This window comes from Stegastes partitus, unplaced genomic scaffold, assembly GCF_000690725.1.
Source record: "Stegastes partitus isolate 25-593 unplaced genomic scaffold, Stegastes_partitus-1.0.2 Scaffold80, whole genome shotgun sequence".
NCBI classification, from domain to species: Eukaryota; Metazoa; Chordata; class Actinopteri; family Pomacentridae; genus Stegastes; species Stegastes partitus.
Window position 1 is genome coordinate 545,089 of NW_007577811.1, and position 24,059 is coordinate 569,147.

The 24,059-nt window shown below is 39.7% G+C and overlaps 3 protein-coding genes across 3 annotated transcripts; 1 reads left to right on the top strand and 2 right to left on the bottom strand.

Moving 5' to 3' along the window:
- Positions 1–58: 58 nt before the first annotated feature.
- atp6v1d (ATPase H+ transporting V1 subunit D) lies at positions 59–4,262 on the bottom strand. The gene is made up of 9 exons (XM_008276752.1): positions 4,036–4,262; positions 2,324–2,441; positions 1,887–1,966; positions 1,728–1,795; positions 1,599–1,643; positions 1,376–1,479; positions 1,167–1,233; positions 988–1,066; positions 59–778 (listed from the first exon to the last, which is right to left on the bottom strand). The coding sequence occupies exons 1-9, from the start codon at positions 4,074–4,076 to the stop codon at positions 634–636; spliced, it is 747 nt and encodes a 248-aa protein (XP_008274974.1). The 5' UTR covers positions 4,077–4,262; the 3' UTR covers positions 59–633.
- Positions 4,263–4,324: 62 nt separating this feature from the next.
- Positions 4,325–10,135, top strand: eif2s1b (eukaryotic translation initiation factor 2, subunit 1 alpha b). The gene is made up of 8 exons (XM_008276753.1): positions 4,325–4,472; positions 6,110–6,352; positions 6,825–6,904; positions 7,156–7,307; positions 7,410–7,516; positions 7,637–7,734; positions 7,927–8,070; positions 9,309–10,135. The coding sequence occupies exons 2-8, from the start codon at positions 6,112–6,114 to the stop codon at positions 9,432–9,434; spliced, it is 948 nt and encodes a 315-aa protein (XP_008274975.1). The 5' UTR covers positions 4,325–4,472; positions 6,110–6,111; the 3' UTR covers positions 9,435–10,135.
- Positions 10,136–10,846: 711 nt separating this feature from the next.
- rbm25b (RNA binding motif protein 25b) lies at positions 10,847–23,050 on the bottom strand. Its single transcript, XM_008276754.1, is given in 17 exon segments — positions 10,847–11,762; positions 12,538–12,585; positions 12,679–12,777; positions 13,049–13,344; positions 15,143–15,560; positions 15,789–15,939; positions 16,278–16,351; positions 16,646–16,735; positions 17,033–17,206; positions 17,208–17,528; positions 20,107–20,190; positions 20,312–20,497; positions 20,697–20,857; positions 21,442–21,499; positions 21,897–22,114; positions 22,377–22,477; positions 23,018–23,050. Coding segments are annotated over 16 exon segments (2,550 nt in total). The 5' UTR covers positions 22,456–22,477; positions 23,018–23,050; the 3' UTR covers positions 10,847–11,669.
- Between the last annotated feature and the right edge of the window lie 1,009 nt (positions 23,051–24,059).

Consider the following 24,059-nt stretch of genomic DNA (forward strand, 5'->3'; position numbering starts at 1 on the left):
TTTCTGTTTTAGTGTAAAAGTGAAACCATTGATCTTTACAAACAATGTTTCATAATGGTTGAATATTTAGAACATCTTTATTAAGATAAAGTTTGGGGCTTTGTTACACACCACATTTTACAGGAGGGTCACATTGGGGGATTCTTGTGTCATGGTGAACATCCTCCAAAGAGGTAACAGTAACCCTATGATATGAGGTCAGCAGCAGTGCAGACCTCCACAACAGAATCCCACAGTCTTTGAAATCTACAACAACATTAAGCTTTACAGCATGCAGTGGCTCTAAATGGTCCGCAAAATCCTTAATGTCTACAAGGTGATCAGTCACACAGAATGCTTTTTTTTACTTTCACTCATAAACCACGTGTAAACATACTTATTTTTGTAATATTATTTGCTTAATTTCTTTATACTGTTTTGTTTCCCTTGTGGGTGACAGCAAAGTGTGGCAACACTTTGGTTCCTGTACAGTGACACCAGTGGGGACACCATACCTTCCAGCACAAATCATCACAGACACAGACACAAAAAATAACTTTCATCACTTACATAAGAGGACATAGACATAGCCAGAGAGGCACAGAATAAATAGGATGATGTGTGAAGTCAGTGACTGTCAGCTTGTAGACCACTTCACTCAAACAGCAGGTCTTCGTCCGTCTCCTCTGTCAGCATGTTGCTGGGCTCTGCAATGGGACCCAGCTTAGCCAGGCGGGCAGCAATCTCAAGGTCTGTCTTTTCTCTGAGCTGCTTCTTCTTCTCTTGGATCTTCTTTAGTCTGGCAGAGCAGAAAAACTTTTCAGTGTTAAAACAAAAATAGAAGTTTGATGGTCTTCGCATGGACTTCACACATTAGGGCAATGATAGAGAAAAATATCTCAGAAGTAGTATACCATGCAACTACTGCAACTAGTAAAAGAAGGCACTTACATTACCAATAAATGCAAAATATATTTTAAGCCCTAGAAAGCAAGAAAACATTCTAACCTGTAGAACTCCTCTCGTTCTCTCTCATCCAGCTCTGTGATGATGTAGGTGAGGGTGCGATCGATCCTGGGAATAATCACTGCAAAGTGAGATAAAAAAATATTTCATTTACAATGACATCCTTTTATTTGAGGTCTTTGAGGAGAAAGACTACAACTACATGTTAAATGTGAATTTACCATGCTCGATAGCATTCACACGGCGGTTGGTGATCTTTATTGCTTCATCCAGAGTGACAAAAGATGTCTGCAAAATGAGTCAGAAGTTTTCATTTCTACTTCCAATTTCAAAAATCTGACATTCATTTTAACCAACACTGGGTTTTATATGGACAAGAGCAAAAACTAGGCTTCAGTAATGTTTTCATATTTGGAACAGCACCCCCTACCTGTAAGGAGGCCAACTCTACAAGGAGCTCCACAGCTCTGGCATAGTTCCTCTTCAGCCTGGACAGCTGCTCTCCTCCTCTGGCTAGACCTGTCAGTTCATAGCCTGCACACACACACACACAGCAACAGTGAGCTTTCTCTGTCATTCTCTAGGCACAAAAACTAATTTAATTCAAAGTTGATGCAGATTTAAGGCAAATCAAGAAGTGAGATATGACATACTGTCTCCGCCTTCTTGGTAGTGTTCAAAAACTGGCAGAGTGACTCCTGGAGGAATAAAAACAGCATATAAAGACCCTGACCCATCACTCACAGTGATTAGAAAAGTGGGAAAATATGTGTGAAGCTAACCTGCCACGTTATCCTTCTTAGCTCGGACCTTCACCTGAGCTTTGTTTACATTCTGGATTACAGTTGTGCTGTAGACAGAATTACAGATGGAAGCTGCTGAGGCATTTGCAACAAACATAACACTACACAACATCATTGTTATCTTCTTGTTGTTCTTACCTGAAGTCTCCAGCTGTAAATTTAGCTTCAGCCAGAGAGAAAGCTGCCTCTCTCATCACCTCTCCCATCTTGGTCTTGGTCTTTAGGAACACATAAAAAGTCCTTACTTTAGGGAGTAATTCTGACTGATCTCTGGCCAGCGCACATACACAAAGCAAAACTACTGCAGTCTAATACAACAAGTAAACCCAGCCTTCACTCAGATTGTTAAACTACAGAGATTTTGATTCAACCTAATGGCCATTTTAATATAAGGTCATACAGTTCAACAGCATCACAAGCTACATGATCCACAAAGGACCAGAAAACTTAATCAATGGCTTTCTAAAAATGTTTTGTTGGTTTGATTTTTTTTAGCCATTAAGTTAACAAAGGTAGGATTTATTTGATTGCTGTTTTATTAGACTGCGTTAGTTATCAAATTCTTTTAAACTGACTTCAATAATTTTGCGCAGGATCTGACGGAAGCGCATGGAGAGGGCATCTGATTTTTTCTTGAGCAGGTTGCGGCCAGTCTGTGCTCCTTTCAGCCGAGCCTTCATGATGGTCTGAGCCCTGCAAACCCCAAAAAACACACACTTTTTAAATTCTGTATTTGACTCTGATTCAGATTAGTCAGGTTACATTTTTCCAAATGTTTAGCTCCGTTGTTCATTTCAGGCAGTCAGATATTAGCTGAACTAATCTATATTAAAGATCCCATGAAGATGGCTTTACAGAACTGCTGGATGATATTTGACACAGAATTTTTTACAAGATTTATTTACCCTGGAATCGTTAATGTTGATACTTTGTCTTTTTATTCTGTACATTTGGTCAAGTTTGTTGTAGAAATCTGACGTTTAAACCATTTATCTATTGCTTTTGTGTTTTGTTTTGTGTGGTTTTCCTTACTACTTTCATATGATCAGGTTGGTCTTGCGCTGTCAGAGTACAGAATTACATTAATTTGGTGACAACTACAACTTTCTCCTCCTTGTCTTGTCTTTAAGTAGGATCCTAAGGAGTGGACCATCAGCTGTCCTGCGACCTCTGTCTCTTCTCTGACCTTTGTTACCTTATTTCAAATATTTTAATCTTGATCTTCATCCTCCAGTAAAGTCAGCTTCTCCTTCTGACTCATCCTCTGACCCTCTGTGTGCTTGCTTCCCCTCACCTACATGTGTGGACAGTATGCTGTAGTTTTGTCTCTGGTGTAATCTGCCCTCTTTCCAGGTCTTTGCCATGACAACATCATGCGTGTCTGTCGGGGAACCCTGAAAATTGCTCATAATCTTCTCGGATTATATTTGTGTAGACACAGCCTGCAGTTCACTTGAAAGTGTTTTATATAGATTTACAATCTACTACAATTATGTAACCTGGATTGTCCATAGTGTAAATTTACTAGCTTGCTCTATATACACTGCATGCCAGGAAGAGGGATTCTCTGTCTGTCTTGCAGACATTTCTTCCATTTATGGATTTTTTGAGGTATTTTTGCTTATCTGAACCAAAAGTGTAAGGACAGAATGTGTCCTGTACTGCAATTAATATAATTTTGATTATTATTATTATGAAAATAGACTGAGCTAATACATAGTCTTTCTATGTTGTCCCTGGTAACTGCAGTACTCCTGGTTGGAGGTCACTGATCCTCAAACATGTCACAGCTCACTGACATCGTTCGTCGGGGAAAGGTATTTCATTGGTTTATCACAAAAAATGTTTATCCGTGTCCTGGTTAAAAAAAACATGCCCCATCTCTAGGATCAAAACAAGAGTTTCATTAGACTGACACGACTGCATCTGTGTGGCACAATGAGCACTCCAAGCAGACAACACACAGAAGTGGACCAGCAAGCTACGCCATGGTAAAGAGGACTTCTACCGTGTGGAGGTCAGCATGTTTCAGACACCATCTCAGGGTGACAGCTCACACTTGGATGAAACATCACATGATTTTAAAAAAGGACTCTTCCTCTTTTACACATTAACCTTCATATAAACTATCGTTCGTGCTAAACAAGATTGTGATCTTTCGTGGGAAATAAACGCAGAAAATCAGATATACCAGAGGCTGAAAAGCAACAACTCAACAAAATAGAGTTATTTAGTTGGTTAGGACGATGCAGTGGGTTAGCAACTAGCTAGCAATCAAGCTGCTTACATTCTGGAGGGGAATATGTCGATCCTGTCTTTTCCTGACATCTTCCCGTTGTTTGGTCGATGATTGCAGTCTTCGGTTTACTTATGCTTCCTAAAAATCGATACTGAATCGTTAGCTTTAGTTTCTGAATGTATACAAATATATAAAATGTTCTTCTTCTTGCAGGATTAGATTTACAGACCGAGCTAATGGTCGTGATCGTGTTCGACTCACTGATCAGCTGGCCTCTGATCATGTGACTTAACCAACTTGTTCTGCACTTGCGCGTGTCGAAAAAGTCTAACGATCTTTTCCGGGTCGAAAAATTAGCACATCCATGAACGTGAGCTAGCAGGCCCGAATTCTTCATTAAAATCCCAAAAGGAAATTTACTCGGACTTTTCAACACGCCCAGTACAGGTCATTTTAGTGTATCGTTCTGTAACCTTATGACACAGGTAAGTTTTCTTTATCGATAAAGGGGATGTTCGGTAGCGAGTGATGAACACACGGTGCTGCTAGCTCGCTGGCTAACAGCTAGCTTCGGCAGCGATGCATGTGCCGCATGTGAGTTTGAACCGGGTTACTAGCTAGCTGGCTAGCTGACGGATGTTCAATGAATTGGTTTTTGTTTTTCAAGGGGCACTTTTCTGTTGGTATTGAGTGTGATAACGCAAGGTATACAGTTGTTATCATTATACTGCAGTTACTTTTAAGAAGCTCTTCGTCGTCATTTTTGTTGTAGTTTTCGCTCTGAACTACAGCAGCAAGGAGGTTGTCGCCAGTTTGCGTTTCATCATCTCATTCTCAGCAAAATGTGATGTAAAAGTACCATTTTCCAAACTAATCTCTTGTATTTTGATGTGCTACTATGGAGGGGAAAAACCCTGAAACAGATATAAAGTAAAGGTATCATTCAAATGATTTTAGACTTTTTAGTTTATAAGGTATTTCTAAACAAATGTCCACGTTTTCACATATGTGATGGTAGATTAGGAGTGAGAAACACTCCTCAGTGTGGCACGTTTCACTATGACGGTGTCTAAAGTCTCTAAAATTTACCATGAATATGAATTCATCTCAGTGACAATTGAATCAAACCAGCAAAATTAAAAAATAAAACTCTATAGTGATGAACATTAACACTTAACAGCCCAGAAGCTTGATGTTACTCATCAGTAATGACGTATTCTGATTTTTTTTTCCCTTCAAGATGTTAAGAGGAGCTAAAGTTAGTTTCTTCCAGCTGTTTGGAACTACTGGCTCTGGGTTTGTTCAATACCTGCAGCATCAGACATAAGGAGAAGATTCAGATGTGCGTCTTCCAAGAGAGAGTTGCACATAGAAAAACAGCACCGATCCCTTAATTAAATACTTAAAGTTTTAAATTGTTTCTGAGAGTGGATCAGTCTGGGCCAGGATCTGACGGCAGGCCACACTGTGTACATGTCTTCACATTAGACAGCTGTCACACACCGAACAGCAGTTTAGTTTCCAGCTGTTTGGGACAATTTCTTTGTAGTTTATAAAATACGTACAGCATCATCCGACAGCAGTACGATCCACGAGTGTCTCCAAAAAGAAAGAGAACTGTGCGCATTTACTCGCAGAGCAGCAGTAGTAACTTCATCATTTAGGTATAACTATAAATTATCCAGAGCTGTAGAAAAGCCAAATCAGGATCTAACAGCAGGCCACACTAAACGCTGTCTTATCCTCAGACAGGTGAACTGTCTCACACAGTTCATCAGCTGCACTTTCATATTTTGTCACATCGCAGCCGTCCTCAGGATGAGTCCCAAGCTGTCATTTTCACTGTTTGAGAAATGAGAAATAAACTGGGTTGTTTCACTTTATGTTTAAAAATGTGTAACTTTCAAGTCCAATCAAAATAAACTTGATCGCATTATCACGATTAATTTCTTGAACATTAAAGAAACACAAAGGGGGCAATATACTGACCTTTTACTTGCTTAGTTGTAGTTTTCTCAAAATGCAAACCGATCATGATGTGTGATGTTAATAATGTTTCATTTGTAGCAACTTATGTGCAAACAGATATTTACTTCCTGCCTCGCTGTTTCTTTTCTAACAGCAATGCCAGGGCTCAGCTGTCGATTTTACCAGCACCGGTTCCCAGAGGTGGAGGATGTTGTAATGGTGAACGTGAGGTCCATCGCTGAGATGGGCGCCTACGTCAGCCTTCTGGAATACAACAACATCGAGGGCATGATTCTCCTGAGTGAGCTGTCACGTCGACGTATCCGCTCCATTAACAAGCTCATCCGCATAGGCCGCAACGAGTGTGTGGTCGTCATCCGAGTAGACAAAGAGAAGGGTGAGTGCAGGCAGACGGCTGCTGACCACATGTATGTAGGGTTTCAGAAAGGACAGAAACTGAACATGTTTTTGACTGCCAGGGCCAACACAGTAGTAGAACAGACATAATTAACAATGACAGCCAAACTGTTGTAACTGAACATTGAGTATAATGACAAGCACCAAGGAAAGAGATGGAATCTTTTTACTTCATTATCAGAAGTAGCAGTTAAATAACCATTGACTTATTTATTGTCACAAACAGCTGCGTATTTAATATGTAGTCATTTAAGAAAAGCAAGCGACTTGTGAAGCTGAGACCAGCAAGTGTTTATATATTAATGAATCATGTCATCACTAATCTTACACAATTGTTACTGCAAAATACTGAGTGTCACTTTGACTGTCATTTGGATTTTGTCCTGTAAGAATACTGTTAAAACAGCTCTATAAAACAGTGTCACTGCATTTCTTCATTACTTTCTTTTCAGGATACATTGACTTATCAAAAAGAAGAGTTTCACCAGAAGAGGCCATCAAGTGTGAAGATAAATTCACCAAATCTAAAACTGTAAGTCAAATTGTTGTTGTACACGGGGGCATGAGCTTTTTTTTGTTTTCCTCATAAACATGGCCTAAGCTTTAAATTCTGGAAGTACCTGTCAGCACGTGCTCAGTGGTTTCCTACAGTCCTGCCAAATGCATTGTAAATTCAGTTAGATGAATAAAAAGTACAATCTTCTCTATTTTTAAGCAGATTTAATGAATTTGACATTTCCATCATTGTTTGTACAAAGCTGATTGAGGTGTTTGTGTTTGCAGGTGTACAGCATCCTGCGGCACGTTGCAGAGGTGCTGGATTACAGTAAGGACGAGCAGCTTGAGAGCTTGTACCAGCGCACCGCCTGGGTCTTTGATGAGAAATATAAGCGGCCCGGATACGGTGCTTATGATGTCTTCAAACAGGCTGTATCGTAAGTCCCTCAGTCAAGTGGTGTGGTTTACTGTAAGGCTAGTCATGAAATATTTGCACACTTTTTTTTGTCAATTTTTGCTCAATGTGTTTGTTTTCACAGAGACCCCGCCATTCTGGATGGCCTGGATTTAACAGAGGAGGAGAGGAGTGTGCTGATAGACAACATCAACAGGCGACTCACTCCACAGGCTGTCAAAATCAGAGCAGGTATGGCTGTTACTCTTTCTGACTGTCACACAGTTTCTTAGTTTGACTTTAATGGATTTGAAAATGAAATAAGATGAAAGTATAACCTTAAAGGCTTTGTTTTCCCTCTTCCTTGTACAGACATTGAAGTGGCATGCTATGGGTATGAGGGGATTGATGCTGTAAAGGAAGCTCTGAGGGCTGGACTCAGCTGCTCCACAGAGGCCATGCCCATCAAGGTAATCTTGCTGCCTCAGTCATCTGCAACACTGATGCACATTTGTGAAATTTGTTCTTTCTTCATAAACCAAAACTCTCTTTAATTAACACTTTTACTTTGCACTGTTGAAAGCCTGCTGCTTTAATGGGATTTTTCTTTGCCTGATGACTGCCTCTGAAAAATAAAATGGTTCCGGTGTTGTTCTTGGCAGATCAACCTGATTGCTCCCCCTCGCTATGTGATGACGACCACCACCCTGGAGCGCACAGAGGGCCTGTCTGTCTTAAACCAGGCAATGACTGCTATAAAGGAGAAGATTGTGGAGAAAAGAGGCGTCTTTAACATCCAGATGGAGGTGAGTGGTTTCACTTTTTTTTTTTTTACACAACTATGAATTCATGAAAGCTGCTTGCTTCCTTTCCCCTTGTATTTGTTTTTGTTTGTGATTTCTTGATATTTGATGTTTTCAGAAATTTGCATAAAGTTCTAGTGAGACAAAGGTTTGCACTGAGAACTGTATAAACACAGAAATTCATGCAGAAGTCATCATTTAATCTAATCTCCAAATGTTGACAGACTACAAATACTCAGAGTCCTTCTTGGACATTGAAAAATGGTTCCTTTAACTACTACATTGCGTTGGCCTCGAAAACTGACTTTCTGTTTTTTTGTGGAGTTCTAGCAAATGTCATTGTAAAAATGATTTTTGCTATTTTTAGTTGTTTTTTTTTTCTGACTGGTTAGTGGAAGAAAAAAAAGGGGGTTGGGGGGGAAACAAGATTATTTATATTACAGCTTTGGACTCATTACACATTATGTGTTACACATCACATCAGCGGCTGTGGCTCAGGTGGTATAGCGGGTGTCCTCTGATTGCAAGGTTGGTGGTTCGATTCCCCGCCCCTCCACAGTCAAAGTGTCCTTAGCTGGCAGGCAGCACCTTGCATGGCAGCTCTGTCACCATTGGTGTGTGAATGAATGGGTGAATGAGAAAACATTCTAAAACATTGCACTTTGAGTACCACCAGTGTAGAAGGAAGAAAAATGCGATGTAAGTGCAGACCATTTACCATTACACTTCTACAAAATAGAGCTTTGTTTTTAATGCATTGTTTGTTTATTCTCTTTTTTGTCAATCTTTTTTTTTTTTTTTTTAACTGTTTTCATTTGGGATTGTGTGGAACTTGGCCTTACAGTCCCAAAGTATAAGATCCTAGGTTCAAATCGCAGCCTGTGATTATTCTGTGTGGAGTTTGCATGTTCTCCCCGTACAGCGTGGGTTCTCTCCAGGTTCACCGGCTTGCTCCCACACAGTCCAAAAACATGTTGAGGTTAATTGGTGATTCTAAATTATCCGTAGGTGTGAATGTGAGTGTGCTTGGTTGTCTAAGTGTAGCCCTGTGATAGACTGGTTACCTGTCCAGGGTGTCCCCTGCCTTTACCCTGAGTCAGCTGGGATAGGCTCCAGCTCTCTTTGACCCTACAGAGGATAAAGCAGTGTATGGCTAGTGGATGGATGGACTGTGTGGAACTTCCTGTGTTTGATTCATTGTTTTGTACGCAAAAATAACTATATTGTAAACTGCCTCACAGCCCAAGGTGGTGACAGACACGGATGAGACAGAACTTGCCCGGCAGCTGGAGAGGTTAGAGCGGGAGAATGCTGAGGTGGACGGTGATGACGACGCTGAGGAAATGGAGGCCAAAGCAGAGGACTAGAGTCGGTCCTCGGACGAATGCTGATGGGGAAAAAAAACATGAAAGGAGAAAACATGGACAGACCTGGCCACAGTCACTCAGTCCAACAGCTGTTAACTTTCACATTGCAAACATTAACTGGTGTTACGAGTTTATTGGCAAACATCCCTGTTTGTTCATTAGCAAGGTTGTCTCAGAAGAAGGTAACTCAAAAAGCTGTCTTTTTAACCAGGCATGGGCACAGGGATGATTAAATTACAAGCTAAACAACAGTATAGTTTCTATTTTTAAGTACCCTGATTTCAATAAATAACTCTAAAACAACAAAAGCTGTTTACAAGCAATGGCCTTTCAATTACTCTTGCTTAAGAGCCTAGTGTCTTCAGTATCCATAGCGCTTCATCTCTGGCTGGGCACCGGATGTGATTGACTAAAGGGGAAATGCATTGGCTTGTCAGTCTACACCAGTCAGTGGTGACTTCATTTGCTGATTCTCTTTCAGTTGAAGGGTTTTTACTGGCAAGACCTGCTCTTGTTAGGTTACATAGCATCAATAAAGTTCTAAACTCAATGCATCCTTGTCAGCTGAGTGAAATTGTACAAGATATTTGCCTTATTTAAGGATTGGTTTCCCTTTTAACACTTGTTCTCGCCATCAAAACAACACAATCTTGCTTATATTGACTAAATTAACAATAAACAGGATGCTATTTGAAATATTATTTTACTGTCTGTTACTCTGCAAGCTTTGTTTATAGCACAAAAATCTGGAGAATTGGTTTGAAGCTGGCTGGGGTTGCAAACTTCAAAACACACAAATGCTGGTATTCCATCTTTGAAAATGTAAATTGAAGTAAACCAAGATTTTTGTTCTAAATTTTGGCTTTGATTTAATCTCCATGCTGACCCACCACTACCCACAGAACACCTGCTGAAACATGTTAATAGAAATCAGAAATGCGTAATTAACGGAAATTGTCATTTTACCATTAAATTAGGAGCTGCAAATTCTTCTCATAATACATGTTTATAGCTTTGACAAATAATTCTTTTTAAAATGACTTCTGCTTAGGTTCAGTTTTTCAAGTTGAGTGTAATCGAGTGCCCGTGTGACATCCACAAAGTTTATTTACGTGTTGGATAAGAGGACAGAACATCTTCAAGAACTAAAAATAAAGTGAGTTCTTTTGGTAAAAAATTCTTTTGAGGACAATTTATACAAAAGGTTTGAAAATTTGGAAGATGCTTCAGTTGTCTGAATTTACCCCCCTGCCTATATGACCTGTTTTAACCTTCCTTGCAAACTTTGGTTAATCTGCATTTTAGAACAATTATATTTTGCCAAATTCTCACTTTTAAACTGAGTGAAGTCAGATTTCATGGCAGTGATTTGGTGTGATAAGTAGTGAGAAAATAAAACGGGTTCACAAACATTTACAAAAATCAATTTTATTCAATTTTCACCAATACAAAAACAAATGGAGAGCGTCTTCACAACTGCAAATCATTTTTCCCGTTCTTAGCTCATTCTCCTACAGTGGTTATGATGTGTGTGCTTTTACAGCCTCGAGGATGTCAGCAGACACAGTTCAATGACAAGTACATGTTCTCTGAGATGGTCTGACAATATGAACTTGCCAACCGGTATATCAGGAATGTGATGAGCAAAATAAAAGGTGAAGATGTGTTTATTTAACAGAAATAAACTGGAGTTGTGTCCAAAACCCATAATAAATACCCCTGTTAAAAACAAAGTTACATCCTTGTAGTGGTTATGCATAATGTCTGTGTCCACTTAATAAACCCAGATTCAACTAAGCCAGATGTCAGACCTTGACGACTTCAAAGTAAAGTTCATAACAGAAAACTGCCTGCGGCTTCTTACTCCTATCACAAAGTGTGTTTTGGCATCCAACCCAGTATATAAAGTGTAGGACCCTATCCGCAAATTAACAATGGTCCTGTGTGTCTGTCAGTAGCGGCCTTTCATCAGAGCCCAACAGTGAAGTACTGTATATACACAAAAGTACATTGTCACAGTCAGTACCTGCAAACAGAGGGGGGAGGCAGATGTAGCCCGAGTATGGAGGGGGAGATGTGACCTGAACAACTGGTGCAAATGTAAAAATGAGTAAAATCTGCTTTTACAGTCTATACTGATCTGGACAAGTCACTATGTTTGGGGTGACACAACTTCACTATACTATTAAACAGGATGTATAGATGGGAAAGTCATCTTCACTCTGGTTGTTTTGCTTATTTCACCAGTCCAATCTTCTTCGCTTCAGTTTCATAAATGAGCAACCGCCACATCTTCACAATGAATACCTCGGCTTCTTCATCAAGAACCTGAGCAGGAGCAGAAGCAGAGTTAATTCAACCACACTTCGAGAAGTTGGATGACAGAAACACTGGACATCTCAAGTGTTTTTTGTCATACACAGAAAGTCTACTTGGACTGCTGACTACACTGGACTTTGCTCAGAAGACTACTCAGAATTTATGGTAATATGAATTAGACGAGGTAAGTGATAATGATACCAAAAGATTGGTGAGGCACCCCTGTAGCTCACCATTACCTCAAACATCCCAGACTAAAGTCCCTGTCTTCACTATTGCTACATAATTACAGACAAAAAAGCAAGGTCTATAGATAGTTCACTTTTGAAGACATGGGTTTATTAATATTTGTTTGGTTTTTTTTAAGATAAGTATCGGTAAAGTGATGTACTGAAGTTCTATGTTGACTGAAATAGAGAATATGCATAAATCTCATGATAATGGTCTTGTCTGTTGTAATCTGCAAATTATGACAGGCAAAGGTACCTACTAAAATGAGTGTTTATGGAACAGAGATGATGTCTTACATTTTAGCATATAATGTATTTTAAACCCTGTGTTTGGCAGTGCCCTTACAGACCTGGTATGGCAACAGTGAAATCTTGGAAATCTTTGTAATTTCTTACACCCAACTACACACGGCATTTCTTTGAGTTAGAATGTTAACACACCTACTGTATCATGTGATTTCAGCAATTCATTCAGAGAAAACCCTGACTGCTGTCAACTCAGAGTATCATAACTCTGGACATAAACATATGAACATATATGTAGCATTGCTCACCATGGCAACATCATCCAAGATACTCTGTGGCATGCTGTGAGCCATCACCTGAGAACACAAAGTCAAAAACATCTGGATCAATATTTTAATCCTTTCACTTTCCTAGTGAGAGTACAGTTGATGTAGAGACATGATCAATACCTTGGAGCAGACAAAGTCCACTAACGTCGGCTCCTCCTCACCGATGTACTCAATAATCTTTTTATTAATCCATGGCCGAACACGCCGTTCCATTAGGGTCTAGGGAACAAGAAATGATAGCATAGGTTTTGTTTTAGAAGTGAATACAATTTCTGAATGACTATCATTTAATTGAGAGCAGCAAGAATAAAAATGAAGAAGGAAGAATTTTTTTTTGTCAGCCTGCTCAACACTCACTGTGATCTATTAAACCCTGCATCTCCTCAAGGCCCACATTTTAAACTGTGATGTTCTTTGTTAATTTGCCTGATTAGAGAGGGATTTAAAAAACCAAGTACGCCAGATTTTTCCTCCTCTGCGCAGTGCTCACCGTGTCAACCATAGACCAGTCCAGTGGGTAGGAGAACAGCTCAGGCTTTGCTGTGGGAATCTTTTCGATCAGGCTCTTGATGTGTTTGCGTTTCTCCTCAGCATTTGCTCCCTTTATGCTGGAGAGTCCTGCACCATCCACCCCAAGGCTCTTGTCATCGTCATAATCCAGCGGCACTAGCTTCCTCTTGCGTGGTTGTTCGTCTGTCTCCTCGTCATCAAACTTGTCGAACACACTGTCCACAGGAAGCTTCTTCCTCTTACCTGCGTTGGGTTGACTGGGGCTTCCGGTTGCTCCTGTTTATACAACAAAGAATTATTTGTCAGATTCATCTGTAGTGACTGAATCCTACCTGAACAGTTCAAGTCCTTTTAATGTTTGACAGTTTTAGAACAGAATCTCTAAAGGTGCTCCTTTTCAGTGATCCATACCAATTTACAGTTTATAGCAGTCCAAAAGAAACTTTGGCATTATCTATAATCAAACAGTTTGATATATTTAAAACAATAATTATCATGTTACAGAGGAAAATCTGGCTAGAATATGGTAGTTAACATTTTTCTCCAGCAGTGTGGCTCTCAGCTGTGCCAGTTTTTCACTGCAGTATACAAAGTGTAATTAACAATTAACAAATTCACTGTGGGTAGAGCTACAACAGACAATTAAATTCATTAGCAATTACTCTTCCAATTGTATCCTTGATTAACTAATCATGTAGTCTAAAAAATGTCAGAAGAATTGCTTGTTTTGACAGACCACTTGACCTAAATGTTAAATTTTCAGTTTACTATTCCATTAAAAAAAAGCAAAAAAATCTTCACAACTGAGATGCTGAAACTACTCAAATATAGAATATAGCCCTGGTAAGCAAGTAATTAACTATTCTTTTTAGCTATAGTTTTCTCAACAGAAAATTACTTCCTTAATACTTTAACTCTGCAAGTTTGAAATGATTCTGGTGAAAGGATGTCTGAAAAGCAGCTAAAAAAAGTCCAAGCTAACATCTTCAAATTGCTTGTTTTGTCCAACAATAAATAAAAATTATATAAAACAAGAAATGCCATTACAGATATGCAATATTTTGAACATAAACATACCATAATTACAGCAGCAAACACCTGCCCACTATGAAAAGATATAGCAGAATAATGGCATTCTTTGCAAAGAATAAAATCCCATTCTCTCAGTGTGTGCCGTCATCTGAGCTTCTCAGTTCTCTCTTTTGGCTGCCGGTCCAAATGACGACAGATGGGAAATATATAATTGTGATTTTTCTGACAAACACTATGATTGCTATTTAATTTGAAATGTAACTTTTTAAATTCCAGGTCCAGTTTAATATTCACTGTGTCCTAGATTTAAAACATGCGATGGAGCACTACCACATGAGACACCAGATATGGTGCAGAACGTATACTAAATTGCAGCCTTTGCAATTTGCTAAGTAAATTGTTTCAAATTGTATTTTGGATTTGAAATGGATTAATTGGTTAGCCCTAATGTGAGTCCCTCTCTGTAAAACTGCTGGCCTTCCCCATGCGTATAAGCAGACAGAGCGTGACCTCCTATAATACTGCAGTAGCAAAAGTGTTATGGAGAGCATTCAGCCACTGCCCAAAAACAACAACAGAAAAAGTACTTTATTTCCTTTACCTAATTTGTGACCACTCGTTTCATTTTAGCTTAGTGTGCCCGTTTCTAATGCTACTCACTGCTCTTTTCTCCTACTATGTCTGTTCCAAAGTGCAAGGAGGGAAGGGTTAAGGAAAGATAGAGATTAAATGGTCATACAATGTATTTTCCAATGTTGGCTCGAGCTAATGTTTGTGGCTAGACTATTTTCTCAAATGGGACTGAAGCGCAGTTGTTTAGATCTGAAATCCTGGTGACCTGTTAACATCCAGTGGCTCTGAATGTCGGATACAGCACCTTTAAGTAGATACCAGGAAATGTTTGGCATTTGCTTGTAAAACAATTATTAACAAATGTTGCTGATTTGGATCCATCTACTACCTGATCAATTGTTTCAACTATATCTGAGAGTGTTTCATGTCTGGCCATCTTATAGCGAGATCAGAGCTGTCCTAGACTCACCAAGTTTCAGGCTGAGGCCGATCTTTGGCCTGTGTTCCTCCTGTGGCAGAGCCTCAGGGGGTGAGTTCTCATGGGGGATGATAATGCCGCAGGGTGATTCGTCTCCAGGTGTGTTGGGGGACACATTGCCACTGGCTGACGACACTGAAGGTGCTGCTGTGATGGGCCGCATTGTGGGCTTTAAGCATGGTTTTGCGTCAGAGTTATCCCCATCATTGTCATAATCATCCTCCTCACCCTCCTCCACCTCATCATCCGAGTGGTTGGGCCGTGAGTGTGAGTGTGATTCTGTTCTGTCCTGGTCCTGTCGACGCTCTCTGTGTTCTCGTGAACCCCTGTGGCGTTCCCGTTCTTCCTCAGGTTCCGGATCTTGGATGATGGGATGCTGTCTTAGACGCTCCTCCTCTTCCTCCTCCATCTGGACCAATTATGGAAAGGTATGCAGAAAATATCACCCAATCACAACATTTTACAGAACAGAAGGTTAACATACAGCGAAAGCTGGACAGCTCTGATATGTAGAGATGCAGAGATGCAGACAGACTCAGATGAGTGAAGTGACCTTCACAAAGACAACAGACAGCATGGCTACTAACTACAGAGAGATACCAGCAAACACACACATTATTTTTATAGACAAACATACCCTGCGTAGCTCTGCGTCTGGGTCTGGATGTCCCTCGTCTAACAGCCTCTGTCTGATCTCCTCCAGCTCCTCCTTCTCTCTCTTCCTGTCACGCTCATCCGCCTCCATCTCCTTCTCTCGGTCTCTGAGACGTTTCTGCAGTGCACTGCCCCTAGGGGTCACACCGAAAATAACATCCTTCAGAACAATGGCCTTAGCTGCAGTATTGAATATACTGCTGAGAGTTAGATTTGGGTCACACAGCATCTGCTGCTGTGTGCTATGTTTTTCTATGTTCAACTGCCATGTAGCCCACATCTGTCACACTGAATATTAAATGAATACCTAAAGGTTTAGTCTTTGTAGGATCAAACATCTGCAAATTCAAGACATTTAAAAAGTATCAGATGCAAATAATACTGTCAGAGGCAAGTGTGCACATTCATTTTTTAGAAACAATCTGCTTAAGTTATGTAAAGACGAGATTGTAGATTTTTTTCTGTTGCCCACCTGTAATACTTGGGGTCATCTCTGTCATCATCATAGTCTTCAAGAAACTCTTTCAGCCGTTTGCCTTCTTTTACCTAATGATAAATCATAAATCATGAAAAAAAAGGACAAAGCTAAACTTCTTCATTCTAATAACCATTTCTTCTTACAAATTCTATTGTCTGGCTTGTAAAACAAATCTATGTTGGCAGCACAAAAACATAAGCACATATAGTTCTGCTTCTTAGTTTTAAAAAAGCATAGGCTATTAACTCAGAAAATGTTAGTTAGTATTTTAGCTTCATAAATGACTACAGTGTTAACTTCAACTGTTCAAAGCAGTGTAGGATGCCGATGTGAACATCAATGGCCATTTCATGTCCTCTCACCATTTCTCGTCGGCGCTCGTCTTCTCTCTCTGCCTCCTTGGCATAATCCCGTGCCTTTTTCCTTTCCCTGAGTTCCCAGTTTTTTAGACGCTACAACATAAATTATTTCAGGTAAGCCACAATGTCATATCTGAAGATTAAAACGTTGCTTTTTTTTTTTTAAAACACAGAACACATAGGGCTTTTTTATTTTGTGTGTTTTACGGTTATCTTTCCTCTCTTTGAGGTTCCTCTTTACTTTCTTGAACCTAACAAACTGTATTTTAACAAGCTATGTAGGACCTGTGGCCCCCATGACTAGTGGCATGGCACATCTTCCAAAACCAGACTTCAACATGGGTTTTAATTTTGCATTTGCTCAGCAGTTTTTAACTCTGCCTTTCCTACCTCCTGATAAGCTGCCTCCTTGTCTCGAAGTTTCCTCTCCAGCTTCCTGCGTTCATAGGCCTCCTCTTCATCCTCTTGGTCTCGCTTCTTTTCTCTGTCTCGGCTTACCTCCCTATAAACACAAAATTATGCTTCATTGTGCTTCCGTTTGTTTTGGGGCAAAACAAAATGCCTGGCAATTCAAAGTGGGAAAACTTCCAGCATCCCGTTTTTTGGCACTTCACCTGGATCGGCTGCGGTCAGGGCTCCTGTCACGGCTTCTGTCTCTCTCCCAGTCTCTGTCTCGTTCTCGTTCTCTGGTCCTGCGGTCACGGTCTTTGTCTCGATCTCTCTCTCGTTCTCGCTCTCTTTCCCTCTCCCGTTCCTTCTCTCGTTCCTTCTCCCTCTCACGGTCCCGCCGCTCTCGTTCCCGCTCTCGCTCTTTTTCTCGCTCTCTCCTTTCACGCTCAAACTCCAACCGCTCCTTCTCCCGTTTGTCCTTCTCTTCCTCTAGTTTCTGCAGAGCAAAACACAGACAGGTTTAGCTGATGCCACACAAGATCCAGTGAGTCTTTGCAGTCAATATACAACTGTGCACAGATCAAGTGGTTTCCAGAGTTTGAGAGGTTTCACAGAGGAACATGAACAATATTAATCAGTGCAAAGCTTGTACAAGAAGCTGGAATTTTTAGTGGGAAAGCCTGGAACAATAAAAAGGCTCTCCTTCACTGAGAGGCAGCTTCATCATTCATCTAAAGTAATATGATGTACTTTGTTGCTTTAAACTTGCAGTATAAACTACAGTTTAGCAATAATGTAACTGGAAACCACTTTCTTGGTCATGAAGATCTGTGGAACATGTTCGACTTAAGACCTTCAAAACGAGGTAAACGCGGCAAAAGACAACGCTTCTTCTCTCCTTAAGAGTCCTCTTCTCAGAACAAGGAAAACAAAAACAGATAACAGGCATCAGTCTTTTGTTAAACTAGTTGTTTGTGACTTACAGGTGTTGAACTATGGACTCAGCCCTTCGCTGCCCCTACAAGCCTTTTAAGTTAGGCCTGGGAGGAAAGCAGGTCACACGGTGGGGAAAAATGTTATGGGATTCTGTCTTGCTTAAGCAGCATCATCATTATTATCATCATCAACAATAGCCTTTACTTCAGTGGGTAATATGGAATTCGGTATTGTGCTAAATCAAGAAATGAACATTATGAACATCAGTTACATTTCTGCACAGATAAATGAAATTGTAGAAGCGGTCTTACCCCTGCAGAAGTCTTCAGCAGCTCCTCATGACTCAATATTCACACTCACACCACAACTCTGCCTTCATGGGCATTACACACAAGGCTTCGGATGCAATTTAATAACATTTTTGTAAAAATAAAATCGGATGCAGAATGACAGTCTTGAACGTAGCAATCAATAATAAAACACTTTGTTTAATGTGTTGCATTTCTCTTACATTTGTGTTATTATGTAAGCAACCTCAGTTTAATGTAAACTGTATCTAATCTTAACAACCACAGACAGTCAGCTGATGTCCAGTGAGGAACGCTGACTAACTGAAAGCCGTGGGTGTAACGCAAGCGAAAAAGGAAACTTCTGGCATGACAAAGAAGATGGCAGATGTTAGCAGTAATATTAAACTTTCGGAGCTCCAGTTAGATATTATTATTTATTGCTTTTAAGGGCAGACTCTATTACAAATCCATTTGATTGATTTTATGACTTCTTTTTTTTCCAGCTATTTGGAAGACGCCTTACTTACCTCTGTAGTGACTCTCAGGGATTGCTAAACAATCACTTGACCACCTGCACGGTGCAACAATCTGACTATACCTCAGTTACTAGCATCTGACAATCCACTAGCCCTTTTTTTAAAACAGTGGCTGTTTTGGCAGACACAATTTCAGATTTGTCTTCCCTTGTCTTTCTAAGCCAGGGCAATAAGCTGGAATCATGCAGCTCTGATCTTTCTTGTTTTTTAAATAAATTTTAGATTGTCAGGCTTGGTTTTGATAAAAGTCTAGATTAAGCTTTTCTGAAGACAAAGAAGAAAACAAGGACTGATCACTTGGGTATAACCTGTGTAGTATTTCACTAGATGGATGAACTCACTGTTTCACCTTGTGCACAAGAAAAACTAGAGCAGACAGTAATATACTAATAGAAAGAAAGACACAAAAGAAAGAAATCCCACAACAACACATACAGAGAGCACACACCTTGTCAGTCTTCAGATCGTCATACTGCTGTGGAGAGGGCGCCCCCACCCCACACGAGCATGATAAAAGATACAGCCAAAGTCACTGCAGTGGTTATTGAGTTCTTGTGCTTCAACATGAACACCATTAAGACAGACCATAATTTACAGAGGACTCGCACAGGTTCACTGCCCATGCAACTTTCAAGGGAACTGCCAATGCTGTCAGAAATTCAAATCCTGAAATAGGGAAGCACCTTTGTGTTGTCAAATGGTTGGCTAAATAAAGGCTATTATATGCCAGGCCAACACACACAAAAGAGCAGCGCAGTTGCCCCAATGCAAGTCCTCAAGAGGGGGACGCCCAGTATATGTATATAGTAAATGAAGGCTGATACTTACATCCTATCCTGGCAACTTTTTCCAAAGCTCTGAGATTCATCTTGCTTTAGTCACCATATGATCACTATCATAATGGTGGGGTTTAATGAATAGATTAGCTTTTAAGTAACTTTACATCGTCTCCATGCATTTTTGTGTGATGAATGAGGAAATGGATCTATCATGGTCACACCTAGATAGTTTTACTATGGTGGTCACAGGTGTCAAATCAGGCCTGAGAAAGGTGACAAGAATACTAGCTGTCTGCCTACTTGTGGTGTTTGAACATTGAACATGAAACATTTCAAATGATATAGGGCGCATTAATATGTTTGGTGATGCAAATTTTAAGGACTGCCAATTTGTGGCACAGTATGCATGTTACTGAGATCAAGTAAAGTGGTAAATCAATTAACTAAATGTGCAAGCTCTAGGAGTGAACTATGTGAGCAGCTGCTGTCCAAAACCTGTAATGTCAACTACAAGATCGAAGAAGCCACTTTACCTTGTGAGTGTCACGAAATTTACTAATCTCTCTGGAAATCAGGTCTCTCTTGTCCTCCTCCATGTCAATAGTGTTAATGTCATCCTATGACAAACAGCAGGGAAAGTCAGTTTTCCAGTTTAAATAACAATGCTCTATTTTACATTTATGTTCCAAGAGATGTATGACACAAGTTATACAAGTTAATTAATAACGGTTGGCATACCTCTTCTTTTTTCTCCTTTTTTCTCTTTCGTCGCTGGGACTCGTCATCCTGTGACGGTGCATTAAGTTCTGCAGCATATTCCCGCATCAATCCATCGATGGCACCTTTGATTATCTGATCTTTCTTCTTTGTCTCATCATCTAGAACCTCTTCCTCATCGTCTCCACCATCTTGAGCATTCTTATTCTGCCAATACAGAAAAAAATATCTTACACACACACTTACACTCACATTTACTTGAATTGTTTAACAAATGTAATGTTTGTGCAGCAGTTCAGAAGTCTGAAATGAGACTAAGCACATAGCAGATTCCTTAAGACAATAAAAATATGAATATTGATTAACCTTATAACCAGTAAAAACACTTTCCTATCCAAATTCATACCCCATTTGTGGACTTCTTTTTGGCCTTCCACTCGTCCAGCTGAGCTTTGGTCTTGGCATCCACTTTTACCAGCAAGTTTTTGTCACCAATTTGCAGGTCATGGAGCAGCCGCAAGGCTCGCAATGTGGACTCTGGCTCCTTGTATTCACAGAAACCAAATGCTGCAACAGATATTTATGTGGAAATAGACATGAAAACAGGTTCAAATATGAGAATTTACAGTTTGATGTAATAATAAAAACAAATTAATAAAGTACTTTATGGTCAGGTTTTAAGCTTCAAAGAGATAACAATTCCTTACAACATTAAGCATTTAGACAAAGGAACTCCTGGCAAAAATGTATTTAATGAGACAGGAGAGGGACAAGCATAACAAAAAGTTACGATAAAGATAAGAGAATTCTTTGTTGATCCCCATAGGGGAAATTCGGGAGTTTGAGTTTCAGGCTCATACACACCAACTTCCTAAAATCACAATAATTCAATCAGGCAAAATCCAACCCGATTAAGGCCTAGTGCTAAAACATTGCAAATAAATGTATTTTTGAAAGTTAAACAGTATGCGGGAGTCTTCTGAAACTTTTGGATATGCTTGTTCCACTCCTATGGACCGATCATATGTAATAGATTGCACATCTAAGAGTCTCTGAAAAGTCAATTTTAAGTAAAATCATCTTCATTCAATTACCCATTCATTAAAGTGTTTCCTGACCTAATAATGCACTCACAGTGTGCCATCAATTACCTTGAAGCTTGCCAGAGGCTCCTTGAACTCTCTTCCAGCTCAGAACAATTCCACATTTCTATAAAATGAATACAAAGGTAAATAAATAAATAAGAAATGCCCCAAGTAGAAGTGGATCTTTAAAAAAAAAAGAAAAAAGACCACAGCACATAAGTCAACATTTCAACTGGATGGCTACATAAGTAACACCACTAATAACAAAACTTAGATATGAAATAATAAGAAACCTGTTATTTTATGCTAATAAGATAAGTAATGTTATGTTCTCTAATATACCTACACCTCTGAAAATAACAGTCCAAAGTAGATTGGACTGTTCGAAATAGGACAGTTAAATCACACATGTCATCTTGGAAGTAATTTCCAGGATGAACGGATAATTCTGTTGGAATTACAAAACTATCCACAGTGACTTGAGTACATGTAAGATGCCAAAATGCTTTTTTCCCCCTTACCGCCAGCAGCTGTCTGATCAGCATGTCTGAAGCTTTCTCTGATATATTGCCCACAAACACTGTAGTTGTGGGCCCACTGTTCTCATCGTTGTCTTTGGCTCGCAAAGCAGCAATGTCCCGCTTTGGGACTGGAGGTTTACTGACTACTGACACAGAAGGCACCATTACGGTAGCGGCAGGGGTCATGATGCCCATGTGAACTGGAATCATCGGAGTTCCTGCAAGAGCCAAAGGAAATGTGTATATACATCAACTAGAGACAAAGTCGTGATGTTTTAAATTATTCAACCACATGAACAGCATCTTAATATTACTGCACCATCCCACACTGTATGTTCCGGTCTAGTAACAAGCACCGTTATAACTAACCTGCTAGTGTTAGTTATAACCTACCTAAAAACGGCCAAGACTTTGTACCACACTAAAGTATGTCAAATGAAGGCAGTCATACAAATTTACGCTGAACAGCGATGTGCTTACCTGAGGGGAAGCCAGCATACTGCGGGGGCATCCCAGGAGGTGGCAACAGCGGCCGGTTTAAATGAGGGGGGAAGGACATTCTGGTTATGTATTGGACCGACCTGGTGAGGGAACAGTGACACCAATTGAGACTCTTCAGTGCGGTCTTACAAACAATGTAAATACAGCATTTGAAATACAGATCAACGACATGCAAGCATTATCGTATTTCATTAAGTACACAGGAAAATACTTTCATGTTGTGTCGACATACAAATCGTAAATGCACTTGTGACTTTGGCTACCCAACTGTGACAGTACTTGAAGTTGGTTTAGCTAAGTGAGGTTACGGTCGATAACTTTGTATCGTCACTTTTTGTTTTAGCTGAGTAACTCGACCTCAAAATGAGCGACTCAGAAACAATCAATTTTGTTCGCTACAGCTAACACTCTGCACGCTACCGAACCTAGCACAGCTACATTAAGCTAAGCTAACATTACCTAGAGCTGGTGCTACTCAACAAGCAAGGGTCACTTTACAGAGTTAAATATGAGTTTGGAGTGATTGTGAAAGGTCCGTACATACATACCCCAAATCAGGTGACGTATATAGGAATGAAAAATGCTATCGGACGGTTTTTAATTACAAAAATCTCTCTTACGTTTCGAATGTTGAATTAGCACACGGGCTAGTCACAGGCCTTCAAAAATATTGGCGCAAGCGCTTTACACACCACAATACAAGCGCGCTTGTTTTGTACATCCGGACGTGGCAGCTGGACGGAGCAAGAAAATGCCACAGAGTAACACCAGTAGTACTGATAAGAATACTAGCAGCATATTTCTGCTTCTCACAACATCAATACCAATAGCATTTTATTATTACTAGTTGTAGTAGTAGAGGTAGAATTATTATTATTATTATTATTATTATTATTATTATTATTATTATTATTATTATTATTATTATTATTATTGCATGCTGATAAACATAATCATGAACACCAAACTGCTCATAAATATCAAATATGCCAGACGATGGATCAGTCGAAAAACTGATGATTATTTCACTGAATTATTAAATTGAACAAGCAGCTCAGCACATTTATCTTTCTATGAGTAACTCTATTCTTTAGCACTTTAAAAATCAGTGGATCTCCTATGTTTGATGGTTGTATCTTTTGATTCACTAGATTTAAAAGCACTATCAACTTTAGCAGGTTTTTTTGTAATTATATAATGTCAGCACAGTCCCAGGACACAGGTGTGTGTGGAACCATGGCTTTCCATAACATTTTTATTATCCCTGTTTTTGGTATATCTTTAAGATATTTTTACTTTAACTTGCACATCCCACTATTAGTCAGTGTAGTGCTGTAATGGCTGTTTTTTATTCCGCTCCACTTTGTGTACTTCAGTGCTGCAGTGGGTTCGTTGTCATGGTGTTTTTGTTGTAGGTAGATCTGAGCAGCTGTGTCGCGAGGGCTGCATCTGACAACTTCGTGACGTAGCTTTTAGGCGGGTTTTTCATGGAAAGTGCTAGAAGAAACGAAGCACACCCTCCCGGTTTTAAATATTCCTCCGAAAGATTAAAAAGATCCACAGTCTTGGTTAATTTGCTGAAAGTTAAGCACCGTACAAGTAAATATTATTGAAAACATTTGTCAGTTTGGTGCAGATAATTCTACCTCGACAGTACACGGT